Below are 27,386 nucleotides of genomic sequence, written 5' to 3' on the forward strand. Positions count from 1 at the left end.
TTTTTTAATCGAAAGATAATTGCTTTACAGAAGAATTTTGTTGTTTTCTGTCAAACCTCAACGTGAATCAGCTATCAGTCAGGTCAGTTCAGTTGCTCAGTCGTGCCTGACTCTCTGCAACCCCATGAATCATAGCATGCCAGGCCTCCCTGTCCATCACCAAATCCCAGAGTCCAGCCAAACTCATGTCCATTGAGTCGGTGATGCCATCCAGCCATCTCATCCTCCATCGTCCCCTTTTCTTCCTGCCCCCAATCCCTCCCAGCATCAGAGTCTTTTCCAATGAGTCAACTCTTCGCATGAGGTGGCCAAAGTACTGGAATTTCAGCTTTAGCATCAGTCCTTCCAAAGAAATCCCAGGGCTGACCTCCTTCAGAATGGACTGGTTGGATCTCCTTGCAGTCCAAGGGACTCTCAAGAGTCTTCTCCAACACTACAGTTCAAAAGCATCAATTTCTGGGCGCTCAGCTTTCTTCACAGTCCAACTCTCACATCCATACATGACCACTGGAAAAACCATAGCCTTGACTAGACAGACCTTAGTCAGCAAAGTAATGTCTCTGCTTTTGAATATGCTATCTAGGTTGGTCATAACTTTTCTTCCAAGGGGTAAGCGTCTTTTAATTTCATGGCTGCAATCACCATCTGCAGTGATTTTGGAGCCCAAAAAATAAAGTCTGACACTGTTTCCACTGTTTCCCCATCTATTTCCCATGAAGTGATGGGACCAGATGCCATGATCTTCATTTTCTGAATGTTGAGCTTTAAGCCAACTTTTTCACTCTCCTCTTTCACTTTCATCAAAAGGCTTTTTAGCTCCTCTTCACTTTCTGCCATAAGGTTGGTGTCATCTGCATATCTGAGGTGATTGATATTTCTCCCGGCAATCTTGATTCCAGCTTGTGCTTCTTCCAGCCCAGTGTTTCTCATGATGTACTCTGCATGGAAGTTAAATAAGCAGGGTGACAATATACAGCCTTAGGTATACATATATCCCCTCCTTCTTGAACCTCCCTCCCATCTCCCTCCCCATCCCACCCCTCTGGGTTGATACAGAGCCCCTTTTTGAGTTTCCTTAGTCATACAGCAAATTCCCGTTGGCTATCTATTTTATATAAGGTAATGCAAGTTTCCACGTTTCTCTCTCCGTCCATCTCACCCTCTCCTCCCCTCTCCCCATGTCCATAAGTCTGTTCTCTATGTCTGTTTCTCCATTGCTGCCCTGTAAGGAAATTCTTCAGTACCATTTTTCTAGATTCCATATATATGCGTTAGTATATGATATTTATCTTTCTGTTTCTGACTTACTTCACTGTGTATAATAGGCTCTAGGTTCATCCACCTCATTAGAACTGACTCAAATGTGTTTTTTTATGGCTGAGTAATATTCCATTGTATATATGTACCACAAGTTCTTTATCTACTCATCTATCGATGGGCATCTAGGTTGCTTCCGTGTTCTAGCTGTTGTAAATAGTGCTGCAATGAATGATGGGATACATGTGTTGTTTCCAATTTTGGTTTCCTCAGGGTGTATATCTAGGAGTGGGATTGCTGGGTGGAGTTTACTTTTGAGTGATAAGAATTTTCCAGGGACTCTGTACCATCCTGTAAATATATTTAACATTTATTAATAATTTCTTACTTTTTGTGAGTGAATGGTATGTTATGTATTTATATATCAAATAAGCTATTTTTAAATTCCTAAGGGTAAATGGCATAGTTTCTTTCTTTTTTTTTTTTTTTAAGGTATTCTTAGGTTAGCTTATGTATATTATGTATGCTTGCTTCTTAGGTTAGCTCATGTATCTTAGGTTAGCTAAAAAAAAAAATAGCAATGTTAAATATTGCATTTTAAGTATGCATATACTTCCCAACAAAGTTATAATCTGAGAGGGCTTTCACTGTGAATGAATTGCAGGGACATCTGAATGCAAGTATTAATGTATATTATACACTCCCACACACTGAGTGACTTTGTTGGCTCCTACTGTATATATATTCAATACCAGGTAGAAAATGATGACTAATTTGATAATTGCAGGGCACTAAAAGTGAGGCTTAACATTGCTTTTAAAAATATACCATATATAAATTGTTTTTCAAAATTAAGCTGGTTTTCATTCATTATTTTTTTCTTTGCTTTTTAAGTTCATTAAAAATCAAACACTGAGATGATTACCAGCTTGTAATAGGAAAACTCCATATGAAAACAACAGATGGAAATACTATTTTCTTGATCTGTTAGGCATTCTGTGGTCCTTACCTACAAAGTAGTCAGCATTTATATTTTAAGCAGCCTTGATACTTCAACCCTTACATTAAAAATAAACTTGTATTAAAGTATTAATATATACTGTTTCTATGCTAGTTGCTACAAGGGCTCCTCAAAACACACACCTGTGTGTGCACATGCCTGCTCACACACTTGCCTGTTTTGTTGTTGTTGTTCAGTCACCCAGTTGTGTCCCACTCTTTGTGATTCCATGGACTGCAGCACGCCAGGCCTCACTGTCCTTCACCATCTCCAGAGTTTGCCCAAATTATGAGTTGGTGATGCCATTTAACCATCTCATCCTCTGATGCCCTCTTCTTCCTCTGCCCTCGATCTTTACCAGCATCAGGGACTTTTCCAATGAGTCATCTGTTTGCATCAGATGACCAGAATACTGGAGCTTCAGCTTCAGCATCAGTCCTTCCAGTGAATATTCAGGGTTGATCTCCCTTAAGATTGACTGATTTGACCTTGCTGTCCAAGGGACTTTCAGAAGTCTTCTCCAGCGCCACAGTTTGGAGGTGTTCTGCCTTTACAGTCCAGCTCTCACAACCATACGTGACCACTGGGAGACCATAGCCTTGAATGTACAGACCTTTGTCGGCAGAGTGATGTCACTTGCGTTCAGTCTCTGTTACCCACCTCAGAGCTTAGGGTTGCTCTTGACTGCTGTTCTTGAGCACACCATTTGTAAATTACTTCCATAAGAATATACACTGTGATTTTAACCCAAAGCTCCAGCAGATTTTTAGAGCTATAACCCATGTCGGGGTTACCTAGAAAGTATCTGATCTTGGCTTCTAAAGTTGTTGCTGTTCAGTTGCTAAGTTGTGTCTGACTCTTTGCGACCTATGGACTGTAACAGGCAGGGACTCCCTGTCCCTCACACTCTCCTCTCATCCTCTGCCGCCCTCTTCTCTTTTTGCCTTCAATCTTTCCCAGCCTCAGGGTCTTTTCCAGTGACTCGATTGTTTGTATCAGGTGGCCAAAGTTCTACAGTTCAGGCAGGTCAATTATCTGCTTGTATACCTGCCTGAATATGTGCTTATCTACCTTCTTTAGCCAAGTGGGACTAATGGGAAGTTTGTTTTCCTGTCAAATAGCAATTATATTTTAAATCTTTCTCTTTGTATGTGGATATAGTTCTGACTTAAATCTCTACTCATGTGTTTGGTGGTGTATACTTGGCATAGTCCTAGCCATTGTAGAATCCAGAGACTGGAGTAATACATAATTACCGCCCTTGTGGACCTTCTGTTTGGGAGATGCACGGCCACGTTGCCTGGTAGATTGAAGGAAATATGTTGGTGATAGCAGGAACAGGTTGCTGAGGCATCACAGAATAAGAAGTCATCCCTTATACCAGAGGATCTGGAACTCCAAACTAAACCTTAAAAATAGAGAAGAATTTTGAAAGGGGAAGTAGCCCAAAGGTTATTCATTTGTTGTTCAGTCATTCAGTTGTGTCCAATTCTTTGTGACCCCATGGACTGCAGCACACAAGGCTTCCTTGTCCTTCACTATCTCCTGGAGTTTGCTCAAACTCAAGTCCACTGAGTCGATGATGCCATCCAAACATCTCATCCACTGGCCTCCCCTTCTCCTGCCCTCAGTCTTTCCCAGCATCAGGGTCTTTTCCAATGAGTCGTCTCTTCGCATCAGGTGGCCAAAGTATTGGAGGTTATATGTAACCAACAGTATTAAGTGAGAAGAGGGATAGAAGGAAAAACAATACAAAAAATATCTACTTTGTCTCTTTGGGTTATGTTAATATATGTTAAGTTGTGGTTCTTCTAATGAAAGAATTACAGACTTTATGCAAGGGGTGAGCTTATGTTTGTGTTGCTGCTTTTATGAAGTTGCAAAGTCTGAAGTATGAAGCTGGAGATAATTACTGTTGGGAAATCTTACTTTGAGAGCCAAAGGGGAGAAAACCCACCAAATTTATCCTGCTTGTTTTCTATTAACATTTTAATTTGAAAATTGTCATACTATAATAGGGTGATGTTTCATCTAGTGAAATATCCTGTTTATAGTAGAAGGGCCACCCTGAGTGTTTCCAATAGAGACTGCACCCCTTCTGGCCCCCAGGTCATGTTCACTGGGAACCCCTTCCAAATTTATTTTTTGCAAATCAGTACAAGTTACCACTCCTTCACTTACTAGTTAAGGAAGCTACCTTGTTGGAAAGCAATTCTGCCTATTGATGCTTTAATTAACATGTATGAAAATGTGTTAGTATGAATTTTAAATATTCTCCAAAGAAGAAGAATGTTAGATAATTTATATCTTAAATACTAACACAGAAGCACTTTACTGGGTTGTCTTATTCTTACCATAGCCCAGTAACCCTATGAGGTGGGAATTACCACTGTCTTCATTCTTCAGATAAGAAAACCAGTGCACAGAGATTGAGAGTAGAACTTCGATTCACAAATTGTGTTACTTGTAAAGGTGTCGTTTTTTTTGCCACAGTATGTATGTTGCAGGTTAGCTAAAACTGAGTCCTACCCCTTTAGAAAACAGAGGTTTTTGTGTAATTGTTTTTTTCACACTGTTCAAGAATGCTGATACTCAGGTGTAAAAAACCTGAAAGACGCAGAGTCATAGCAGGAGGCCAATGTATTTACTCAGAGTCGGTAGCGATGATAAATGTTCAGGCCTGCCTCCCACAGCCTTATACACAGTAGTCTTGAATAAGGAGGTGAAGAGCCTTCTGACTAAATACCCAGGCAAGAAATGTAAGTTTTGTGAAGGAGAACTTCAGGTAATGTGTTAGCCAGGTATTTTGCTGCCAAATAAATTCTTGAACTTCAGTCCCAATTTAGTAATCTATGTTTAACACAGTGTGTTTGTGTGTGTTAGTTGCTCAGTCCTATATCCCAATTAATCCCTGAAGGATTATAAAGGTCAATAAAGGATATCCATGAGTAATATCATTTGGTTATTTGGATTTCTTAATCAGAAGGATTTTTTTAAACCAACTAAGCTGCTCCTAAGAAAATAAGTAGCTTGAGTTTGTCATTCTTTTCTTCCGCTTTGGTCAAAATACTAGTGGAAAGGAAATGAAGGGGCAGAGGGCATGGGTGATACATATACATGACTGACCCCTGAATAGCAAAGAGGCAGTCACCTCTATGGAATTAGGTGGCTCTTTGAGTCCTCAAGATCCCTCAAAATGCTTTTCTAATGATAAAATCAGATCGCAGATGTGAGTACAGTATAGTACTTTGAAACCTAAAGTCACTGGACCCATGCAGGTTACTAAAGAGCAGTCCCTTTCCTGACACTGTTTATCTCTTTCGGACCCTTAGTGTCCACTCTCTCATCTCCCTCTTCTCCCCGCTTCCCCCTCCTCCCCCCCCACCATTGATGGGCCATAAGTTTGGCACATTTTTCTTATTGCTCACTTAAATGGTTTCCTTACCTCAGTATTCCTTTTACCATTCTTTTTCCTGTCCACTTCATAGCCTTGGAAGAATTTAGAACAATCTGTGTATTTCCTAATTATTTCACTCAAGCCTGCTCTCTTTAACTTTGCCAGACAGATTCTTCTTCCTGCTCTTCCCTTCTTTCTCCTCTTTGAAACTCTGCAGCTTATAGGTAGATAGCAGTAGGTGACCAGAGGTGAACTGCTTGGCTTCATTGATACTGTGCCTTTTGCATGCTCAAAAATACGTGTTTGGTAACTAGCTGAAAAAGAAATAGGTGAGTCACAGATTTATTTTTCTGCTTTAGTATTTAAAAAAAAGTATTGACTTGCTGTAAATTTGGGAACTTTATTCAAGTACTCAGGATTCTACAGCTTCAACTGTTTGCCTTAAATATTGCTGTTTCTGCTGCTAAAGTAACAGGCCAGAATATTATAACATTGCCTTGAGGCAAGGGATGAGTGGTGCTTATTTTTGAAGAACTCAGAAATCTGTTTAGTCTCTAGGATTTACATGAGTTTATCTCTGTTTCGTCACCTAAGAGAGGCAATGACCATGAGAAAGCAGCTCTTCTGTTAAATCCTCGGGAAGTCATGTTAAACTCCCAGATGCATCCTAGAGTGCAGTCAGTGGACTTCACTGAGGAGCCTAGAGGATTGGTCTGTTTTTAGCTGTGTTTATTCACTTGCATTTGTGAGAGTTGATCTGAGGGAAACCCTTCTCTGATTTGTTAAAATGATTAATGTTTTCTCCTTCCATCTTTCTCAAGGAAATGGCAAAAATCCTTCATCACCCCCGAGTCTATGCTTTTCTGCACATACCAGTTCAGTCTGCCTCTGACGGTGTGCTCATGGAAATGAAAAGAGAATACTGCGTGGCTGACTTCAAAAGAGTGGTGGATTTTCTGAAAGACAAGTAAGTCTGTTAGCACTTAAGAAAATCACCGTTTCTTTTTCCTTTTAGAAGCATGTGGCAAAAGTGCACTTATGGTAGCCACAATTAAAGGCACCAGGGAGAGGTGAGACTTTTGAAGCTTTCAAAGCCTTTAAGTTTTCCTTAGACACCCTTGATGTGGTTTCTTCTTTCCTCTCAGTTTTATCCACCTTCCATCTGGGCATCACACACCAGTAATTTGTGTAAGGTTGCCAGTCTTCCTAAGGTAATGTGCATTGTGACCATTTCTGTACCTGGCCTAGTAGATGGAAACTGCTTTAGCTTTCCTCTGCTTACATCTCCTTTCATGTGGCTTTTTGAAGTTGTCAACTGTTTCTGACATGGAGATAGGTCAAATCATGTCACTACAAAAGAGATAATTGTCTACGAAATAGCATTTTTGGAAGAGTATCTGGGAACGTCTTTGCTTTTACACACTTACCCCTGTAGTTTTCTTGAAGAATGGAGCTTTATAAGAAGGTTTTGAGATTCTGGTTTTTTAAAGTTCAAATTGCCATTGACCAAAATTAAGGCATATTTACACAATCTCAGGCATGAATGATAATTTTGCTTCCACAGAAAACACTTGCAGCCTATAATTATATTCTTAAAAATCCTACTTCTCATCATCACCAAGGGTTGAATGCCTTCTATGATTATACAAGGCAGGAAATAGTGCCGGCCAAGGTCATTCGGAACGTTCTCAAGTCCAGGGCACTATTCTCCCCTTGGGGAATATGTCATTTATCTTGGCATATTTGTGGCATGGGTCTTTCTACTTTCCATAATTTTTTTTCCCATAATTTTTTCCTCTGTTGTTTTTCTTAATTAAAATACAACTCTTTATTTCCATCTTGTTTATAATTATGTACCTTTGTACCAAGTACTACGTGGATATGATTGCTTTATACAAATTGTAAGCAATTATTTTTTCCACCTTCAATTAGCCACTTATCCTGACTACATACAAGTCTTTTTCTTCTGTTTACTTTCTCCTTCCTTCCTCATCTTCGCTTTATGTGTCTAATTTTTTTTTTTTCACCTCTAGGCGTTTCTTGATTATCCTAACCACCAGAAATAAAGACACTTGGTTTGCATTCAAGCAAATCCAGCTAATTGTTCAAATATTCAAATCAGTGAATGGAAAGTATACTTATTCTAGGATTTCATAATTATAATCATTAAGTATATACAACTTTCAAAGTAGAAAACAGAATAATGATGGATCTCTAATACTTCCTGATCTTGAGAACGGAGGGCAAAGCTAAAGAATAAGGATTTTTATGTTAGATGTCTGTTGTTGGCCTGTGTCCCCCCTTTGCATCTGTTCTAGCTTATTCCGTGTAAAGCTGTCTCATGTACAGACAAGTTTGGGCCCACCAGTAGGGTGAGTGTCTTGTTTTCAGAATTACAAATAAATTGTTGTGATATGTGCTGTGCTCAGTTGCTCGGTCATATCTGACTCTTTTGAGACCCCAAGGACTATAGCTCATCAGGCTCCTCTGTCCATGGAATTCTCTAGGCAAGAACACTAAAGTGGGTTGCCATTTCCTCTTTGAAGGTATCTTCTTGACCTAGGGATCAAACCAGTCTGCTGCTTTGGCAGGAGGATTCTTTACCACTGGGCCACCTAGGAAGCCTCGAATAAATCGTTACATCTGTGAAATTTCTTGCCTCTTGCTTACCAGAGCAGTAGCTGGTGATGCAGTAGCAATAGCAGATAAGCACACGGTTCATACGTTTGCACACGATTTTGCCGAGAGCAGACGTAGCCTGTTGTGCAAAATAGACAAGAGCACTTTCCAAATAGTTTTATTAATGTGATTCAGTGAGGTAAAGGAATCAACAGCTTCCTTTGCCTCCATTTGGGTAAGTGCTAACTCAGTTTTTTTGGGAATTACTGTGGCTGCTTAACTGGACAACAAGTTCCTGACAAGTTCTAGCCTTTTATGCTACTCCAAAGATGGACCTTTTAAGTCTGTTGCCTCTTGAACACTTTCAGCAGCATCCATGAGCTAAATAGGGGTCAAAAGATGGATCACGCCAAGGAATTAGAAAATAGTGCTGAGCTCATTTTTCTTTCTTTGGATTCTGAATTACTCTGAGGCATCCACAGAGCTTTTCTAGAATTACCCAAACTGTCTGGAAGACTCCAGAACCTACCCAGGGATCTCCAGGATTTCCAGCACTAGAAATATCAGAGGTCCCTGTAAGAGGGGATTAGAGATTGCTGAAGAAGATAGCCCATCCCACCCATCCATCCACAGTTTCAGTTTCAGGTGCTGTGAATCACTGGAATTGGAAAATACAAGTCTAGCCAGTTAGGATCTAAAATTCTTTTTTAAATTAACTCTTGTACTATTTATAGTTTTAGACAGTTCATCAGAACCAAAAAATTATATGTTTTGTCCAGTTTGTCTTCTTGCTTGGACTAGTACAGGTTCACTCTTGTACAGACTCTAATCTAACTTTCTCTTTAGTAGAAAACTTTTCCTGTCCTCTCAGAGAAGTCCATCTACCCAGTGAATCATTTCCAGTGATGATGGACATATAGGAATAAATGAAATATTTTAAGCTCTGACATTTGCTCATTTTTCCCTATAAAAATCTTGCATAACTTCAAGCCAAATAGATTCCTGCTTCATGGAAACAGCAAAGTTTCATGGATTTCTAGAGACTCCCAGTCTGGGTAACTGATCCGGCACATAGTTGTTTCATCCAGTGTTTATTAAAATCTAATACAGTATTGTCATTCTTAGAAAGAAGGTCTGATATTACCATGTTGCTCCTGTGTTGTTGTTCAGCCTGTAAGTTGTATCTGACTCTTTGCAATCCCATGGACTGGAGCACACTGGGTTCCCCTGCCCTCCACTATCTCCCAGAGTTTGTTCACACTCTTGTCCATTGAGTCAGTGATGCCATCCAACTGTCTCATCCTCTGTCACCCCCTTCTCCTCCCACCTTCAATCTTTCCCAGCATCAGGTCTTTTCCAATGAATCAGCTCTTCACATCCAGTGGCCAGAGTATTGGAGCTTCAGCTTCAGCTTCAGTCCTTCCAATGAATTTTCAGGCTTGATTTCCATTAGGATTGATTGACTGGTTTGATTTCCTTGCAGTCCAAGAGACTCTCACGTCTTCTCCAGGACCACAGTTGTGAAGTGTCAGTTCTTCAGTGATCAGCCTTCTTTATGATCCAACTCTCACCTCTGTACATGACTACTGGAAAAACCATAGCTTTCACTATATGGCCTTTTGTCAGCAAAGTGATGTCTTTGCTTTTTAATATGCTCTCCTGCTTTGTCATAGCTTTCCTTCCAAGAAGGAAGCATCTTTTAATTTCATGGCTGCAGCCACTGTTTGCAGTGATTTTGGAACCCAAGAAAATACTTCCCTTCTGTTTGCCATGAAGTGATGAGATCGGATGCTATGTTGCTCTATTTTGTGAGTGAGTGAAGTCGCTCAGTCATGTCCAACTCTCTGCGACCCCATGGACTGTAGCCCACCAGGCTCCTCTGTCCATGGGATTCTCCAGGCAAGAATACTGGAGTGGGTTGCCATTTCCTTCTCCAGGGGATCTTCCCAACCCAGGGATCGAACCCAGGTCTCCTGCATTGCAGGCAGATGCTTTACCCTCTGAGCCACCAGGCAGCTCTACTTTGTGCCTCATACTGAATACTTGATGATGGTGCTCACTTAATATGGTAGGTCTGGTGCTTGCTTCTTGCTTTTTAGCTTCTGTGTGAGTGTGGCCCTTTTTATTCGCATCTTGTTTCCTCTGAAGCCTGTTCTGTAATGAACCTTTAACAAAGAAAGAGTTACATTAATTCATTTTTTCTCCAGCAGTGTGAGGCTTCTCAAATAATCATGTTATGAATTAGGGACGAGGCATTTCCGAATCTGTTTCTTCAAAAAATCCAATCTTTAAAACAACCTACTGCATTTAAGAGTGAAATCCACACTATGGGGTTTTACCTGAAGCTGCACGCTTTGAAACTCCTCATTCAGCAGTATTTGTGGGGCCATGTTTCTCAGACAGCAGAGGCGAAATCTTTTTAATTAATTTTCTTTACAGTTGAAATTGCCATGTTTTAGCTAGGAGCAGTAGAAGTTTACATATGAGCCAACTTGAAGCTGATTCATTATTCTCTTCAGTTGGTTGAAAGTTGGCAGCTACTATCATAACAGCAGCTGGATTGAAGATAACCTCGAAGTGTTGGCACGTGTGGAGGCATATGGGACTTTATTAAATCATGCAACCTTTGCAAAGAAAAGTGTCTGAATTACTTAATGTATTAATTTAAAACAGCTGGTTACGAGCAGACACTCATATGACTGAAATTATTCTATTCAAATTTATTAATGTAGTTGGAAAATTAACCATAGTCCTTTGATGTTTTTATTTAAATGAACAAGATGATTTCTTGAAAGATGTGATGGGATTTATAGCAATATGGAAGGAAACTATATAGAACAAAGCATGAGATGCAATTCGGGTTTTCAAGAGATTTAATAATTTCAAGTGCTTTAATAATTTTTAGTAAATACCTCATAAATTTACTTTCATTCCCTGTCACTTTACTAGTTGGCCTGTTGTCTTTTTAACATAATACTGGGATTTAAGAAAGTAGAATGTTTGAATCATTTACTTTTATTTTCTCGTGTAATTTTAAAGAGTTACCTCCCAATGAGAGAATTTTTCACCATGATATATGAGGAGATTGTAATTAGGGTTCCCAGGACCTTGGGGCCTTAGATATAAACTTTGAGTCCTTCCCCATTTGAACTGTGTTGAATTTACAGTCACTCCCCAATGAAAACTATATATTGTCATACATGTTTAAAAAATGATAACATGCAGAGTTCTCCTCTCAATCATGTGTTCTAATGCTAAGTAAAACAACTGCTTAGTCCTCAGATTCACACATGAATGTGTGAACGGAATAAGCAAGAATGTCGTATTGATAGATGCATCTTAAGAAATGAAATAGTTTATGAATTAAAAGACTTAACTGTTTACACAAATTATTTTGTTAAAAGTCCAATGGCCTTGCGGTTTATGTTAAGTAGACCTTAAACATGGGAGACAAGATTCATCTCCTAGGCAAGGGTGGGATGATTTGAGAGAATAGCATTGAAATGGGTATTACCATATGTAAAATAGATGACCAGTGCAAGTTCGATGCATGAAGCACGGCACCCAAAGTCAGTACCCTGGGACAACCCAGAGAGATGGGGTAGGGAGGAAGGTGGGAGGGGAGTTCAGGACGGGGGAACCCATGTGTACCTATGGCTGATTCACGTCGATGTATGGCAGAAACCATCACAATATTGTAATTATCCTCCAATTAAAATAAGTTAATTAATCTAAAAAAGAAGATGTGATATGACACCCTCCCTGAGAGGACCTTCCCAACTCAAGGATCGAACCCAGGTCTCCACCCTTGCAGGTGGATTCTTTTACCGTCTGAGCCACCAGCAAAGTCCTATAGATACACAGTGGACTTAAAAAAAAAAAAATTCATCTCCCTTACTCAGTAAATAAAATTTGAGTGAATTAATGACCAGTTTATTTTTACTTGCAAGTTGCATGGGTCTAAAGTAAGTCACACCATATGATAGCATCTTTGTGTTGCCTTGTAATTTTATGATATTTGCTGTCTCAGAATTTACCTTTATCATTTGTCCCTTTTGTCCTGTGACATCCATTCACACACCCCTAAGTTTACTATACTCAGATTTCCCAGAGAAATCCCAATAACCAATAACTAGTGAGCACTCAGGGGTAAAGAGGAATCTTCTAGTGGCAAAAGCAAAGTAGAGGTGAAGTGGCAGCTTTGCAGAGAAAGTTCTGACCTCTGATCTCTCCACTCTACACTCAGACAGCGAAGGGTCACAAGGGCACGAAGCCGGGGTCACCCGGGCAGGCTGATTTCTCTAAGTGAGTCATGGAATTACCATGTCCAGTCTGTCCTATGCCTCACTTTATCCATCTATCTGCAAAAAAGTAATGCTCTCTTTTTAGCATGCTGAGTTCTTTTTCTTCCTTTCATGTGCTCATACTGGAGCACAATCTGATAAAAGGCAAATTAATATTAAACTTGTATTTCATTCCATCCCCTCCCACCTCCATCTTGTTTTATTCCTAGTGGCTTGGCAACTAGCAATATTTGTCACAATAGAAGAAAAGAAAGTTGCCCAAAAAAAAAAAGAAGAAGAAGAATGATTCAAGAAGGATTCGGTAATTAAGTTTTATTCCAGATGCCTTTCCAGATGTGTTTCTGTTCACTGAATACCCATCTCCAAAATAACTTAGGCAAAACACTTCCCTCAAATATATTTTCTGTCTCTTTATCACCATCTTTAATATCTTTAACTCGATTGTTATTTTGAGGAGACCCTAGGGTCTTTTTCACACTTTTATCTTTTGTCAGATTTTTTTCAGAGGTAGTAAAGTTCTGCTCTTCTCCCTTCTCTCCTTTAAAATTTTTTAATTTTTTTTGAACATGATATTATATTTATATTTGGAAGATTTTGACATCATGCAGTAAATGCCATTTTACTCTTGGATTACCCCAAACTTGATTCATTGGTTTGAAGGTAATTAAGTTTTCTATTGATTTAGCTATTTTCCTTCTAGCCCAGTTAAGAGAAAAGTCTCATCACCCCTAACCTCTTCCCACCTTCTATTGTAATATGATTGTAATATAATATTTCTTGTAGAAACTGAGATGTTACCTTCCTTCAACCCTTTGTATGTTTTCTCTACCTAAGTGTTTTCTTGTAAACATTAGAGGCTGTAAAGTCATATACTAATAGTAAGCATTTTTCCTTTCAGGTGCTTTTATTTCATAAGGCTCACACATTGTCATAATGGTGTTACAGAAACCTAGGCAAGTATGTAGGTTAGGTGTTTTCAATCTGCGCTATAGGATGAATGTCAAGGTTGACATGGTTAAAAAGACTTGTTGAAATCCCATAGTGACTTAATTCGTTATAGGACTAGATCTTCAATTTCTACTGGGTTTCAGTCTTCCATCTGATTCTAATAATGTTAATTAAATGGTTCAGTTTTTTGCTTATCTGTTTTGTGCCTAACACTATAATAACTGGAACAAAAACAACATGTATCTTTATGTATGTAAAAGTCATGGTTCAGCTTGTCTGTGAGTGACAGAAAAAAAATAATGGCATAAAGAAAGTAGTTTATTTTTCAGTCATGAACATGAAGTCCAGAGCTAGGAAGTAGGTCTTTATAAGGCTCTGGGATATCAGGGATGCAGGCAGGATAAAGCTTCCATCTCATGGTCTAAGACTGAGCTCCAGCCATCAGATGTGCATTCTAGTCTGCAGGAATGTGAGAGGCAAAGAAGAGTATGTGTTCCTTCCCTTTAAATGCTTTCTGAAAGTCACACGTGCTACTCTGTTTATATCCAGTTGGTCAGAACCTAGTCCTGTGTCTGCACTTGGCAGAAAGAAAGGCTAAGAAAGGTCACCTTTATTTTGAGTGGCTTTGTCCCCATTTGTAAATGAAGAGCTCTGTTGGAAATAAGAGTAGGTGAGATAGTGGGGAGCAACTAGTAGTCTCTGTCTCAGTCTGTCCCATTTGATCACTCTTCTTGCCTCATACAGAGCTCAGCCCTTATCTGAGAGAGAGAACCCACGCCCCATCTAGTTACCCCGTCCTACTGTACCGTGACTTAGGGTTGATGCTCCTTCCTTGTTAGAAGGTCCAGTTGTGGCTTTCTGTGGACTGATGCTATAAACTAAAGAGTGGTATAAAGTCTTTGTTTAAAATGGTTTAAAAATAAGATGAGTATTATAACTTTTTTTAAAATTTAAATTTATTTTTTAATTGGAGGCTAATTACTTTACAATATTGTATTGGTTCTGCCACACATCAACATGAATCTGACATGGGCGTACACATGTTCCCCATCCTGAACCCCCCTCCCACCTCCCTCTCCGTACCATCCCTCCGGGTCATCCCAGTGCACCAGTCCCAAGGATCCTGTATCAAACCTGGACTGGAGATTCGTTTCTTATATGATATTATACATGTTTCCATGACATTCCCCCAAATCATCCCACCCTCTCCCTCTCCCAGAGTCCACAAGACTGTTCTATACATCTGTGTCTCTTTTGCTATCTCGCATACAGGGTTATTGTTACCATCTTTCTAAATTCCATATATATGCATTAATATACTGTATTGGTGTTTTTCTTTCTGGCTTACTTCACTCTGTATAATAGGCTCCAGTTTCATCCACCTCATTAGAACTGCTTGGTAGAAATCATGACTATTTTCTGCTCTAGTACTGAAGGACATTCTTCAGTTGTCCCGTCCGATAAGCCCTGATTTCCTTCTGTGAGGGCAGCTCCCCAGTTGACAGGCCTTCATGGCCATATCTGAGAAAGGCAGTAAGCAATGTGATCTTCTGCCTGTGTTCAAACACTCCCATGCCTGCTTCCTTCTGGTGCTGATTAGAGATGTGGAAATTGCTTTAAAAACTGTCCAGTCTATACATGGCATCCTGGTGTATCTTTAGCAATTCCATCCCCTCAAAAATTTAGTATGCTTTCAGTCTGTTTCTTGTCAGTTCCATGAACAACTGTAGTCAAAAGTCATGTCTTGACATAGTTTTGAACCTGAAGGCTGTCTTATTTATTGACCTCTGGCCCCTTTATCTCCCTCCTCTGAACTTACTGATGACTCCTTTCAGACCATCTAAAATACTCTTAATCCCATCCCTGCTGGTAAACTGGTACTAGTGCATGACAGGGCACCAGTTCCATCTTCCATGGTATTGTAGCCAGAGCCTTCCTTGGCTTTTGCAAACCTGCAAACCTCAAAATCACAGGATTCTTAGTCCAATTAGACAGTAATTCACAAAGATTTTCTTAGAAAAGCTCTATTTTCTTCCATCTCAGCTTGCAGCTGGCTAGCCCAAGTCTGTTCCTTGTGGCTAAGAACAGCAAGGAGAAGCCAAATAGTGTTTAACATTCTGAATCATTTGTAACAATTCTACTGCTGCAAACTTAGTTAACATTTGGTCTGTCTTCCAAGGTTCAGCAGGTGACAGTTTGACCAAGTATTTTGCCAACTTGTAACATTAATTAGCTTTCCAGCCTACAGTATAGGCTCTTTCTACCTGCTGCCCAACTAAACTTCTGCCATACTTTTTGATTCTGTTGAATGTAGCACTCCAGTTTAGATAAAGTTCCGTTTAGTTCAGTCACTCAGTTGTATGCAACTCTTTGAGACCCCATGGACTGCAGCGTGCCAGGCCTCCCTGTCCATCACCAACTCCGGGAGTTTACTCAAACTCATCTCCATTGAGTCGGTGATGCCATCCAACCATCTCATCCTCTGTCATCCCCTTCTCCTCCTGCCTTCAATCCCTCCCAGCATCAGGGTCTTTTCAAATGAGTAAGCTCTTCACATCGGGTGGCCAAAGTATTGGAGTTTCAGCTTCAATATCAGTCCTTCCAATGAATATTCAGGACTGATCTCCTTTAGGATGGACTGGTTGGATCTTCTTGCAGTCCAAGGACTCTCAAGAGTCTTCTCCAACACCACAGTTCAAAAGCATCAGTTCTTCAGTGTTCAGCTTTCTTTATAGTCCAGCTCTCACATCCATACTTAACTGCTGGAAAAACGATAGCCTTGACTAGATGGACCTTTGTTGGCAAAGTAACGTCTCTGCTTTTGAATATGCTATATAGGTTGGTCATAACTTTTCTTCCAAGCAGCAAGCATCTTTTAATTTCATGGCTGCAGTCACCATCTGCAGTGATTTTGGAGCCCAGAAAAATAGTCAGCCACTGTTTCCACTGTCTCCCCATCTATTTGATGAAGTGTTGGAACCGGATGCCATGATCTTAGTTTTCTGAATGTTGAGCTTTAAGCCAACTTTTTCACTCTCCTCTTTCACTTTCATCAAGAGGTTCTTTAGTTATTCTTCACTTTCTGCCATGAGGGTGGTGTCATCTGCATATCTGAGGTTATTGATATTTCTCCCAGCAATCTTGATTCCAGCTTGTGCTTCCTCCAGCCCAGCGTTTCTCATGATATACTCTGCATATAAGTTAAATAAGCAGGGTGACAATGTATTTGGAACCAGTCTGTTGTTCCATGTCCAGTTCTAACTGTTGCTTCCTGACCTGCATACAGGTTTCTCAAGAGGCAGGTCAGGTGCTCTGGTATTCCCATCTCTTTCAGAATTTTCCACAGTTTATTGTGATCCACACAGTCAGAGGCTTTGGCAACTTTAGATAAGGTTATGAATGGCCAAAAACATAAAATAATATCTCAAAGAAGATGGATGTATATTGCCCTCTCACATTTAAAGAAAAAATTGAGGAGGTAGTGATCTTGAGCTGATGGAATGGTCCCTCATAGCAAAGACTCAGGATTGATCTTGTTGCTCAGCTATCCTCAGGATGAGTTCCTGTGTCACGGTCTGTGATGACTGCTTAAAATCCATCCATCAAGTCTGCATTCCAGCTAACAAAAAGTAGGAAGAATTTAAGAAAGGGCTTCACGGGTGGCTCAATGTTAAAGAATTCGCCTTCCAGTGCAGGAGATACAGGTTCAGTCCCTGGGTGAGGAAGATTCCCTGGAGAAGGAAATGGCAACCCACTCCAGTTTTCTTTCCTGAAAAATCCCATGGACAGACCAGCCTGGTGGGCTACAGTCCATGGTTTTGCGAAGAGTTGGGCACAACTTAGCAACTGAGCATGCATATACTCCTCCTTACCTTAAAAGTTACCTTCTTGGAAGTTGTATATGACACTTCCACTTATGTATCATTGATTAGAACATGGCCATCCCTAGCTGCAAGGGAAAATGGGAAATAATACTTCCTTCCAGGCATCCATGTGTCTAGCTAATGATCTGTTTCTGTAGAAGATGGCAGGAGTGAATATGGAGGGGTCACCAACAATCTCTGCTACTACATACACTTTTTTTAAAGTTCTCATTTTAAAGTTTGATAACTGCCTCTAAAATGAATTGTATTTGTAATCGTAATTCTAAGCATCTGGGTATCTTTTCTCAATATCATACTTCCTTTTGCACATAAGCCAATAAAAATTCTTTATTTTTTATTGCTGCTGGTGGGGATGGTGATTTTATTTTTTAAAATGACCACATACTGAAACCACCTCCCAAAATAAATAATATTTTGGCAAATTATCAGTTGTCTATTTTGAGTGAGTGTCAGAAAATGCCATTTAAAACTTGAAGACTTGAAGAAATTTAACATCTATATATATATATTTTTGCTCTCATGTTAAATAGAAATCAGTGTTAACTTCAATTTTTCTTATCTTGATGTTCTTTTTGTGTGTACTGTTAATTGCCTCAGCCTCATGATGGGTCCCTTCTTGTGGTTCTGTAACTTCTAGGGCATATCTTTCTACCCACTGCTTGTATCTGTCATGCTAAATCAGAAAGTAGATGCTGGTATCTCAATGGTAAAGAATCCACTTGCCAGTACAGGGGACACGAGTTCCATCCCTGGTCCAGGAAGACTCCACATGCTGTGGAGCAGTAAGCCCATGGGCCCCAGCCGCTGAAGCCTGCACACCAGAGCCTGTGCTCTGCAGCAGGAGAAGCCACCTCAAAAAGAAGCCTCCACACCACAGCGAAAAGTAGCCCCCGCTTCACCACAACAAGAGGAAGCATGGCACCCAGCAGAGAAGACCCAGTGCAGCCAAATGTAAATGAATTGATTAGTTATAAGAAAGTAGATGCAAAGTCTTAAGTATATCTCTTCTGCTACCATCTCCAGTTCAAGATGACAGTACACTGGAGGTGGCAATCTGTCACAATATTGTAACAAATCAAATAAAGACTTTAAAAATGAGTGTATTGGTCGCTCAGTCATGTCTGACTCTTCGCAACCCCATGGACTGTAGCCTGCCAGTCTCCTCTGTCCATGGAATTCTCCAGGGAAGAATACTGGAGTGGGTTGCCATTCCCTTCTCCAGGGGGTCTTCCCAACCTAGAGACTGATCCCTGGTCTCCCGCATAGCAGGCAGGTTCTTTACCATCTAAGCCACCAGGGAAACCCAGTATCCTTTAAAGTAAGCAGATTTCTCTTCCCTGAATTATTATTTGGAGTAAAATTGTTTTTAGTCTAAACATGTAAATAAGACCAAGCATTAAATATGTTTAGAAAATACTGTTTTAATTCAACCGTCCAATAATGGCTCTTCCTCATATATTTTCCCCTAATTTACTGTGATTCAGTGTTTTAATTATATCATTTGAAAAAATTACTCTTTTCAGTTTTTCCTTGAAAAAAGTTGCTTCATTGTCTAGTTCTGACTCTTTCAACAGTTATAATTGGGTTTCATTCTTTTTTCTTCCTTTTAAATAATTTGTGCTTTCAAGAATCATGATATAATTAAATTTTGCAGAGTGTTTTTCTGCTTATAAGAAAGTCAGAATTCATCTTAACTTTTATAGCAGTGTAATTCCCTGAATTTTTCTTCTAGTGATAAAAGAGACTAAATTTAATGGGAAACACTTTACAACATTAAAAATCCTGGTACATAGGAAACTTTAAGAAAACTATTAAATTTTAAAACATTTTTGACTAATATTTTCATGCATAAAAGATGTATGTTTTCCCTTTCTGTAAGCAAAAATAAATCTCTATTTTTCCCCACATAAATAAGCAACAGAAATATACAAATAGAAAAACATTTGCATAAAAATATTTGCACTTAGTGTCATGACCTTTTGTATGTGTATTACTGAATAATTATATTAATAGTTAATACTTACTGAGTACTTAAAAATGTCTCAATCACTCTTCAGATTGGTTTATATATATGAACTGATTTAATTCTTAAAACAACCTTTTGAAGCAGGTATCTTTGACCGTCACATTTTAGAGATGAAGAAAACTGAAGCACAGGAGAGCTTGAGGTCACACAGATAGTAAGTGACAGAGAAAACTTTGAGCCCTAGTTGCTGGGTACCAGAGCTAGATCTTTTTAACTATTTATTGTGCTCTACTATTGAATGTGCTATCCTCTGAATAAGTACTGCTCAAAAACTGGCTCATGGACCAGTGCCTGTTTGCAAATTCTTTGTCATCGATGTAAAGATTATTACTGAAACTGAAAGCAAGCACGTAGATTTTCTAGTAATTTAACATTTCCAGGACATCAAATTTATGATATATATTTTTAGTAATGCATCTTACATTTTAGAAATGTATGGGTCCATAATGAATTGGAAGGAAAACTGGTTATTCTCCACAAATCGTTCAAGAAGCACTGTTCTGAGTAAAGTGCCTTTTATGGCTGTTCGGTGCTTTTAAATTCATAATTTCATTCAGTTCTCATAATAACCTTGGAAGTTTATGGTGCTAGTCACATATTTTTTAGGTTGAAAAACTAAAGATTAAAGAAGATATATATGTGTGTGTGTGTGTGTGTGTGATCTACAATTCAAAGCCTGTTCTTTATTCTATAAAATACAGAAACCATATTCTCCTGTCTCTGGCGACATTCATATTGAAACATATAAATTTGTTGAAGCCTTTCAAGATATTTTTTTCCTTCTGTTGGTTATCTTCATAAAAGAGAACTTTGATTGAGGAAGTAAGAATTTTTAAAATGTAAAGATTCTTGAATTCTACAGAGAATAATACAACCTGGTCATTTATTAATTCTTTGGTAAGACATTATTTTTATTTTTTAGAGGCAGTTCTTCAAATGTTTATTGGCAACCCTAGTTCTTTCCACTTACTAGTAAATATTGCTTAGAATGAGGACTTCAGATCTTCTTATGGTAACAGCAGAGCAGAGGTAGCGTTTTCTCAGTTTCCTCATCTATAAAATGAAAAGGATGTGGGACTTGCCTGGCGTTGTAGTGGCGCTTCTCCTATAGGGGGTGTGGGTTTGATCCCTGGCTGGGAAACTAAGATCCCACATGCTTATGTAGCACTGCCCCCCAAAATTTTTTTTAATTTAACTTTCAAAAGGATGAGCTAAGTTATTTTGAATTCAAGTCTTACTGAAGATTTGTATCATTCCCGCCCCCCCCCAATTTTCTTAGCTTTCTTCTGATGAGTGTTGGTCTTTTCTTCTTTCCAGTTACTCCCATTCTCCAGAAACCCTTCATGGAGCTTGCATTTACCTGTGACTCATTCCTCCTCACGCCCACTTTCTCTTGAAGAGTGGCTGCTTCCACTGCCTGCCTCCACCATCTCAGCTTTCTGTCCGCTTCTCAACCCTCCAGGGTCTGGTTTCTGCCCACTGTCCTTCCCTCCTGTCAAGTTCCTCATTGCAGACTCCGGCAGGCAGTCTTCTTCCAGCCTTAATTTTCTTCTCTCTTATGTTGGCCAGCTCCCTCCTCTGTGAGTCAGGTTCAGTCTAGTCCACGCTTGTCCCCTCCCTCCCCGGCCCTCACACGCATGCATCCTTCTACAGACTGCTTTTCAATGAGAGCCTTTGCCTGTCCCTCAGGTGCTCAGTGCTCACCTTTCACGCTTACTCTTCCTGCCCTTCTCGTCATCTTAGTACGAAGCCCCCCATTCATCCATCCAAGTCAGAGCACAGTCTTTTGAACTTCCCTCTCACCTTTTCCCAGAGAAGGCGATGACACCCCACTCCAGTACTCTTGCCTGGAAAATCCCATGGATGAAGGAGCCTGGTAGGCTGCAGTCCATGGGGTTGCTAAGAGTCGGACACGACTGAGCGACTTCCCTTTCACTTTTCACTTTCATGCATTGGAGAAGGAAATGGCAATCCACTCCAGTGTTCTTGCCTGGAGAATCCCAGGGACGGGGGAGCCTGGTGGGCTGCCGTCTATGGGGTCGCACAGGGTCAGACACGACTGAAGTGACTTAGCAGCTCACCCCTTCCCACTCAGTCTCATCTGCCACCAGGTCTCATGCGTTTGATCTTTCGCTCAACTCATGTCCCACACCTTATCCCCACTGTCACTGCCTTCATCACAGAGGTTCTTTGAATTGTGCTGCCTCCTAAACCCCTTCCAAACTCCAGGCTCATTCCCTCCAGCCCATTCTTCTCTTCATTGCCAGATTGTTGTTTCTAAAATAGGTACTGACCTTATATTTTTAAATCAAAATTATATTCCAGTAAAAAAAAAAATCATCCTTAGATCCCCATTTCTGGCCTTCAGTACCAGAAATGACAACAGTAGCCATTATACCAACTACTAGTTACTAATGTATATGCCAGAAATTCTGCAAGGATTTCACCTGTATAATCTCTTTATAGTTTATCTCCATTATGGTGCTTCCCACATGGTTCTGTGCTTGTGTTTCCCTCCACAGACACTCTCCCAACCCTGTATAACTTCATGAGTCTCTTCATGTATTTCTCTCCAGCACCTACTATAGTGCCTGAAACATAAACCCAGTGTATTTCCGCTGAATGAAGGATTTCTGTTGTTGTTGACGTAGGACTAACTTGTGTTGTGGGATGTGGAGATTTCAGAAACCTGTAGTAGAAAAGCCTATAGTAAGGACCACAAAGGCTTTGCTAGTGAGGACGGAATACCTGTCTCAGCTCAGGGAGCCAGAGGCTCTGTAACCCAGCGCCCCTGCCTCTTTCATCATCACCTAGTTGTAGCAGGTCTCAGAAAGGGTGAAAACGATTGTCTTTATGCTTTGATTCAGTGCATACAGCCTCCTCCTAGCAGTCTCATGCCAACATGCACCATATTTTAAGGCAAAATAATTGTATTCTCTAGAAAATAGCCTTGGAAATTCAGCTCCCTTCCTCTCTCCAGTTTGCCTCATTCTTCACTGCCAACCCCCTTCACTGAAAGACAGTGATTTCATTATTGCTACTGTAAGAGAGCTGACTCTTCCAAACTGTTTTTTATTTCCTAAATGATCAACCTTCACACAGCACGGTATTCTCTGTTTAGCAGCAGAAACGGTTCTTTTTAATTTCCTTTCTTGGGTGTTTAATTTAAAATATATTAAGTTTAATTTAATTTTTCCATTTCTGAGGTGTTCAAAGGGTGTAAGCTGAGCTTGTGAACACTTTTAGGTCAGGTTACCAATAGGAATTTGACATTTATGTGAATAAGAATAATACCAAGAGTTACAAAAGTTAATAAAGAATTGCAAGGACTCTCAGGCTCTGTGCTTGCGGCCATAAATTGATTGCCAGCAGGGGTCAAACAGGAGTCTCTCCTTGCTCCGCACTCTCCCTTGGGTAAGCCGTTGGAGTGCTTGGTGCACCAGCGGAAAGGGCAGAGTGAATTTATGCCTGCCTTCAAACAAATTGCTAGAATATTCGCTGCTTAAGATAGGTGGGGATTAATAGAACTTCTTACTTAGCTAAACGCAGGGCTCAAGATTATTTTTCTAGAAATAATACCAAGCCAAGAGAAATAAATCTAACAATGCAGGCAAGTATATACAGACAGGCTCTGTTTGGTCCATACTGTATGTTTCCAGACCGGATTTTGTATTTCTATTTCTGCTGTAAAAGCAGTTGAGAAAAACTAAAGAAACACTGATTTCAGAGAAACTAATTTGGTGCTAATTCCATAAAAGAAAATGCAGAAACCAAAGTTGGTCCTTCAAGTATAAATATGTATATGTTGCAATTTTTCATTGTGTCTGTTTATTTCATATTGGTTTAATGGAATGTATGCTTATAAAAATGTCATTGAAACATTGGAATAAACTTGTGGCTAAGTAATAGAAGTTATACTTAGATATAAAATAGAAGGACTGCCTACCCTTTTGCAAATATTGTGACTTTGAGTGCTTTTGGTAAAGGTGAACTCTGAAGTCAAGTAAACCTTTATTTTATCATTTCCAGTCACTGCTTTTCATTCCTTATTGTGGTCAGAGTGTCTTTTGTGAAGGTAGGAAGTGAACTCTTTTTAGTCTGCATTCCCTCACCTGTTGTTTATCCATATATAAACTAGGTGTGTTTCCTTAGTGGCAAAAGGGAGGTTATACCTCACCTACCTCATTTTATTTCTGTTGCTTTGTCATATGTCATATGTCTCATTTGTTAGATGTTTTCTTGTTTTGGTTTGGTTTTCATTATTAACTATAATAATTGATTTCTATTGTGTTCATCATGGAGTTATTCCTTTTTTCTTTTCTCTCTCTCTCAGCTTAAAGAGAAATTATTTCTGGGTGCCCGTTATTTACAATACTGCAGATGTATTATTATTTTTTTCCTAATTCAGATCCCATGTGTTATTCTTTCTACTGTTGTGTCAGGTGCTGTGTACAGAATTAGAGTTTCTAAAGGAGTTGTTTTTTGCATTAAAAAAAACACACTGGAGTCTAGATGGCATATGTCTTAGTGGTTTTGGGTATGAATTGGATATATGAAATGTAAATAATACCTTTGCCAGAGCCTTAGAAGTCACTCAGTATAGCAGTAAGCAGCCTGTGCTTCAGCTGTTACACACAGTGAACTGCTGTCTTGTGTGGCATGCATCTTTTAAAAAATTTTTCCTTACTTAGTTGGGTGTACATAGGGATCATCATCCATACAGCATTAAGCAACATATAACCTATTTAAGTCTATCCTTCAAAATGTTTCATATGTCGGTAGGCCACTAGGAGATGCTAAATAACAATATGGCCATTTAATTTACTTATGTCAGCTAGCATGAAGGAAGGAACCTGAAATGTTGCTTCTGGCTTTATATATATATATTCCCCCCTCCCCACCCCGCTTGACCTTTTTTCAAATCATTTTATTTATGCAATGGTCATTTTCTCTTTCCTTCTTCACCCCCCAAATATTTTATCTCCAAAGTAAAAATGCTTGTTTAACACCAGCATCCTAAATGATACTGTTAAGAGCTATGATGGTAACCTCATTAGAAACACATGTTTCTTCCTCTTTTTCTTTTATTCTTTACTCCAAAAAAAAGAAAAGATCTGTGGTTTTGCCAGTTTAATTAGTATGCTCATGAATGTAAGGAATGAGAAGGAAGCTTAGAAACATGGTCTGTCTTTCCTTTTTCTCAACCAAAGCCTAGAGAAGTTTTGGGGTTTCTTTGTTTTTGTCTTTTCTGTTTTATATCTATTTAACAGGGTTGCAAAAGAGTCGGATGTGACTGAGCAGCTAAACACCAACAAATGGCCAAGTCAGTCTCTAGGGTTTTCTGTGGCACCTCTTGACTCAAGAGGCTCATTTCTGAACGTAAAAAGGCTCATTTCTGAAAATGTCAGACAGAAATCTGTAAGTTGGTTGTATTGGAGATGGCCCCATATCTTCATTCTGAACAAAAACTTTTTTGTGTGGGAATACTTAAAGTCATAATATTGGAGCACAGGCCAGATAAGCTAGGTTTAAATCCTGACTATCTTTGGAATATTGACCCAGTTGCTTAACCTTTTTGACTTTGGTTTTCTTACCTCTAAAATGAGGATAGCAGTACCCTTTCTTTAAGGTTCTAAGACTTTGGTGAGCTAATATGCAGCAAGACTTACTTAGTACAGTGCTTGGTATGCACTCATTAAATGATTGCTGCTACTTTTTCTTCTAATAGCAATAACAACAGCAGCACAACCACTACACAGAACAGTTGTCAGGTGATAACTAAAAAACAAAAACACAATGCACGTGGCCTATGCAGTCTTAAGATACACACAAAATCAGTATGGAAGAAGAAAAACTCACTGACGATATTTTTCTATTTTATTTTCTTCTGCAAATTTTTAGAAAATGTCCCACTAGGTTAAAAACGTAGTTTATTTGGCAGAATTCATCCAAAAGATTGAGAAGAAGGTGAAAGTGCAACACCTACTAATTAAAGTCTACTAATGTCTCTAACCTGGATAGCATATTAAAAAGCAGAGACAGTACTTTGCCAACAAAGGTCCGTCTGTTCAAGGCTATGGTCTTTCCAGTAGTCATGTATGGATGTGAGAGTTGGACTGTGAAGAAAACTGAGTGCCAAAGAATTGATGCTTTTAACTGTGATGTTGGAGAAGACTCTTGAGAGTCCCTTGGACTGCAAGGAGATCCAACCAGTCCATCCTAAAGGAGATGAGTCCTGGGTGTTCATTGGAAGGACTAATGCTGAAGCTGAAACTCCAATACTTTGGCCACCTGATGCGAAGAGCTGACTCATTGGAAAAGACCTTGATGCTGGGAAGGATTGGGGGCAGGAGGAGAAGGGGATGACAGAGGATGAGATGGCTGGATGGCATCACCAACTGGATGGACTTGAGTTTGAGTAAACTCTGGGAGTTGGTGATGGACAGGGAGGCTTGGCTTGCTGCAGTTCATGGGGTCTCAAAGAGTTGGACACAACTGAGCAACTGAACTGAACTGAACTGAATGTCTCTAAAGATCATGCTTTGAATTGGGGTCACTTTTTTTTTTTTTTTTTTTGAGAACTAGAATTTCCATCACCATTTCAAGACCCTTCTCCCTTGTTTACCCCATGGCCTCATTCAACCCCCAGTTGTTCCAGTCCTCTAAACCTTTCAGTCTTTCCTCTTCATTGTTGTTCAGTCACTACGTCATATCTGACCCTTTGTGACCCCATGGACTGCCGCACACCAGGCTCCCCTCTCCTTATTGGGAACAAAGCTAGTGAAGGTGATGGAATTCCAGCTGAGCTATTTCAAATCCTGAAAGATGATGCTGCTAAAGTGCTGCACTCAATATGTCAGCAAATTTGAAAAACTCAGCAGTGTCCAGAGGACTGGAAAAGGTTAATTTTCATTCCAATCCAAAAGAAAGGCAGGGCCAAAGAATGTGCAAAGTACTGTACAGTTGTGCTCATTTCACATGCTGTCAAGGTAATGCTCAAAATTCTCCAAGCTAGGATTCAGCAGTACATGAACTGAGAACTTCCAGATGTACAGGCTGGGTTTTAGAAAAGGCAGAGGAACAAGAAATCAAACTGCCTCTTCACTGTAAACCTTTGCTTTCCTGGAACACCTCAAAATCTTCGTCACTGGCAGTTAATTTTGCATGAAGTTATTCTTGTTGAAATGTCATTGATTGATAATGCCTGAAAACTTCTTTCCTAAATAAAATTTACATTTGACTGGTGTCTTTATTGACTTAAGGAAAAGAAGAAATAACAGAGAATAGGTTAAGAATTCTGAAGAGCCAATATGCAAGATAATTTTGTCCAGAAATGTCAGAAGTTGCATGTTTTTGAATGAACTCACCTACCCATTTAGTATGTGGAATAGTACAGGCTGCTAGCACTGCCTCTTCCTTTTCTGCCCCCAGGTACAAAATGTAATTTCATTTAAAAGCAGAATTAGTTCTGTCCGCTCTGAGTGGTGTAAGACATTACCTTGTTCCACTGTTTTAAAATAAGTACAGAAAAGTATTCTCCTGAGTTGTTGCACAGGTTTCTGCCTAGCCCAAGAGTTAATTTTGAGCACTATTGAAAGAGGGTAGATTATCTTCAGAACTCTCATGGCCTGGCTACTGCCCAGAGTCCTGGGAGATGTAATCAGTTTCAGTTAATTCTAAACAATAGATTGTGGCGGGAACTCCAGTAAGTGGCGGGTTGACTGCGCCCAAACTGTTGATTTAAGTTGTCAAGAGAGCTTGACTCATACTTAGACCTGACACCAGCTTGGATCAGCTGACTTATCTGTAAACCATTACCAGTAAAGGAGGCTGCTTTTGTGTGTGAGGAGGGAGGGGATGACCTCTGGTCATGTTAGCCCTCCTCCCACTCTCAGTGGCCTTCACAGCCTGGCCATAAGGCTCTTTCAATGACTTTTCCTCTGCCCAGGCT

General features: G+C 39.7%; 1 protein-coding gene across 3 annotated transcripts in view; it reads left to right on the top strand.

Annotated features, from left to right (window-relative positions):
* CDKAL1 (CDK5 regulatory subunit associated protein 1 like 1) overlaps positions 1 to 27,386 on the top strand; it is a 608,612-nt gene that overhangs the window by 404,513 nt on the left and 176,713 nt on the right. For all 3 annotated transcript variants that reach the window (XM_052648580.1, XM_052648579.1, XM_052648581.1), the window contains one exon: positions 6,476 to 6,621. In XM_052648580.1, the coding sequence (XP_052504540.1) occupies positions 6,476 to 6,621 (146 nt within the window). The remainder of the gene's footprint in view (positions 1 to 6,475; positions 6,622 to 27,386) is intronic.

This window comes from Budorcas taxicolor, chromosome 11 (genome assembly GCF_023091745.1).
Source record: "Budorcas taxicolor isolate Tak-1 chromosome 11, Takin1.1, whole genome shotgun sequence".
NCBI lineage: Eukaryota > Metazoa > Chordata > Mammalia > Artiodactyla > Bovidae > Budorcas > Budorcas taxicolor.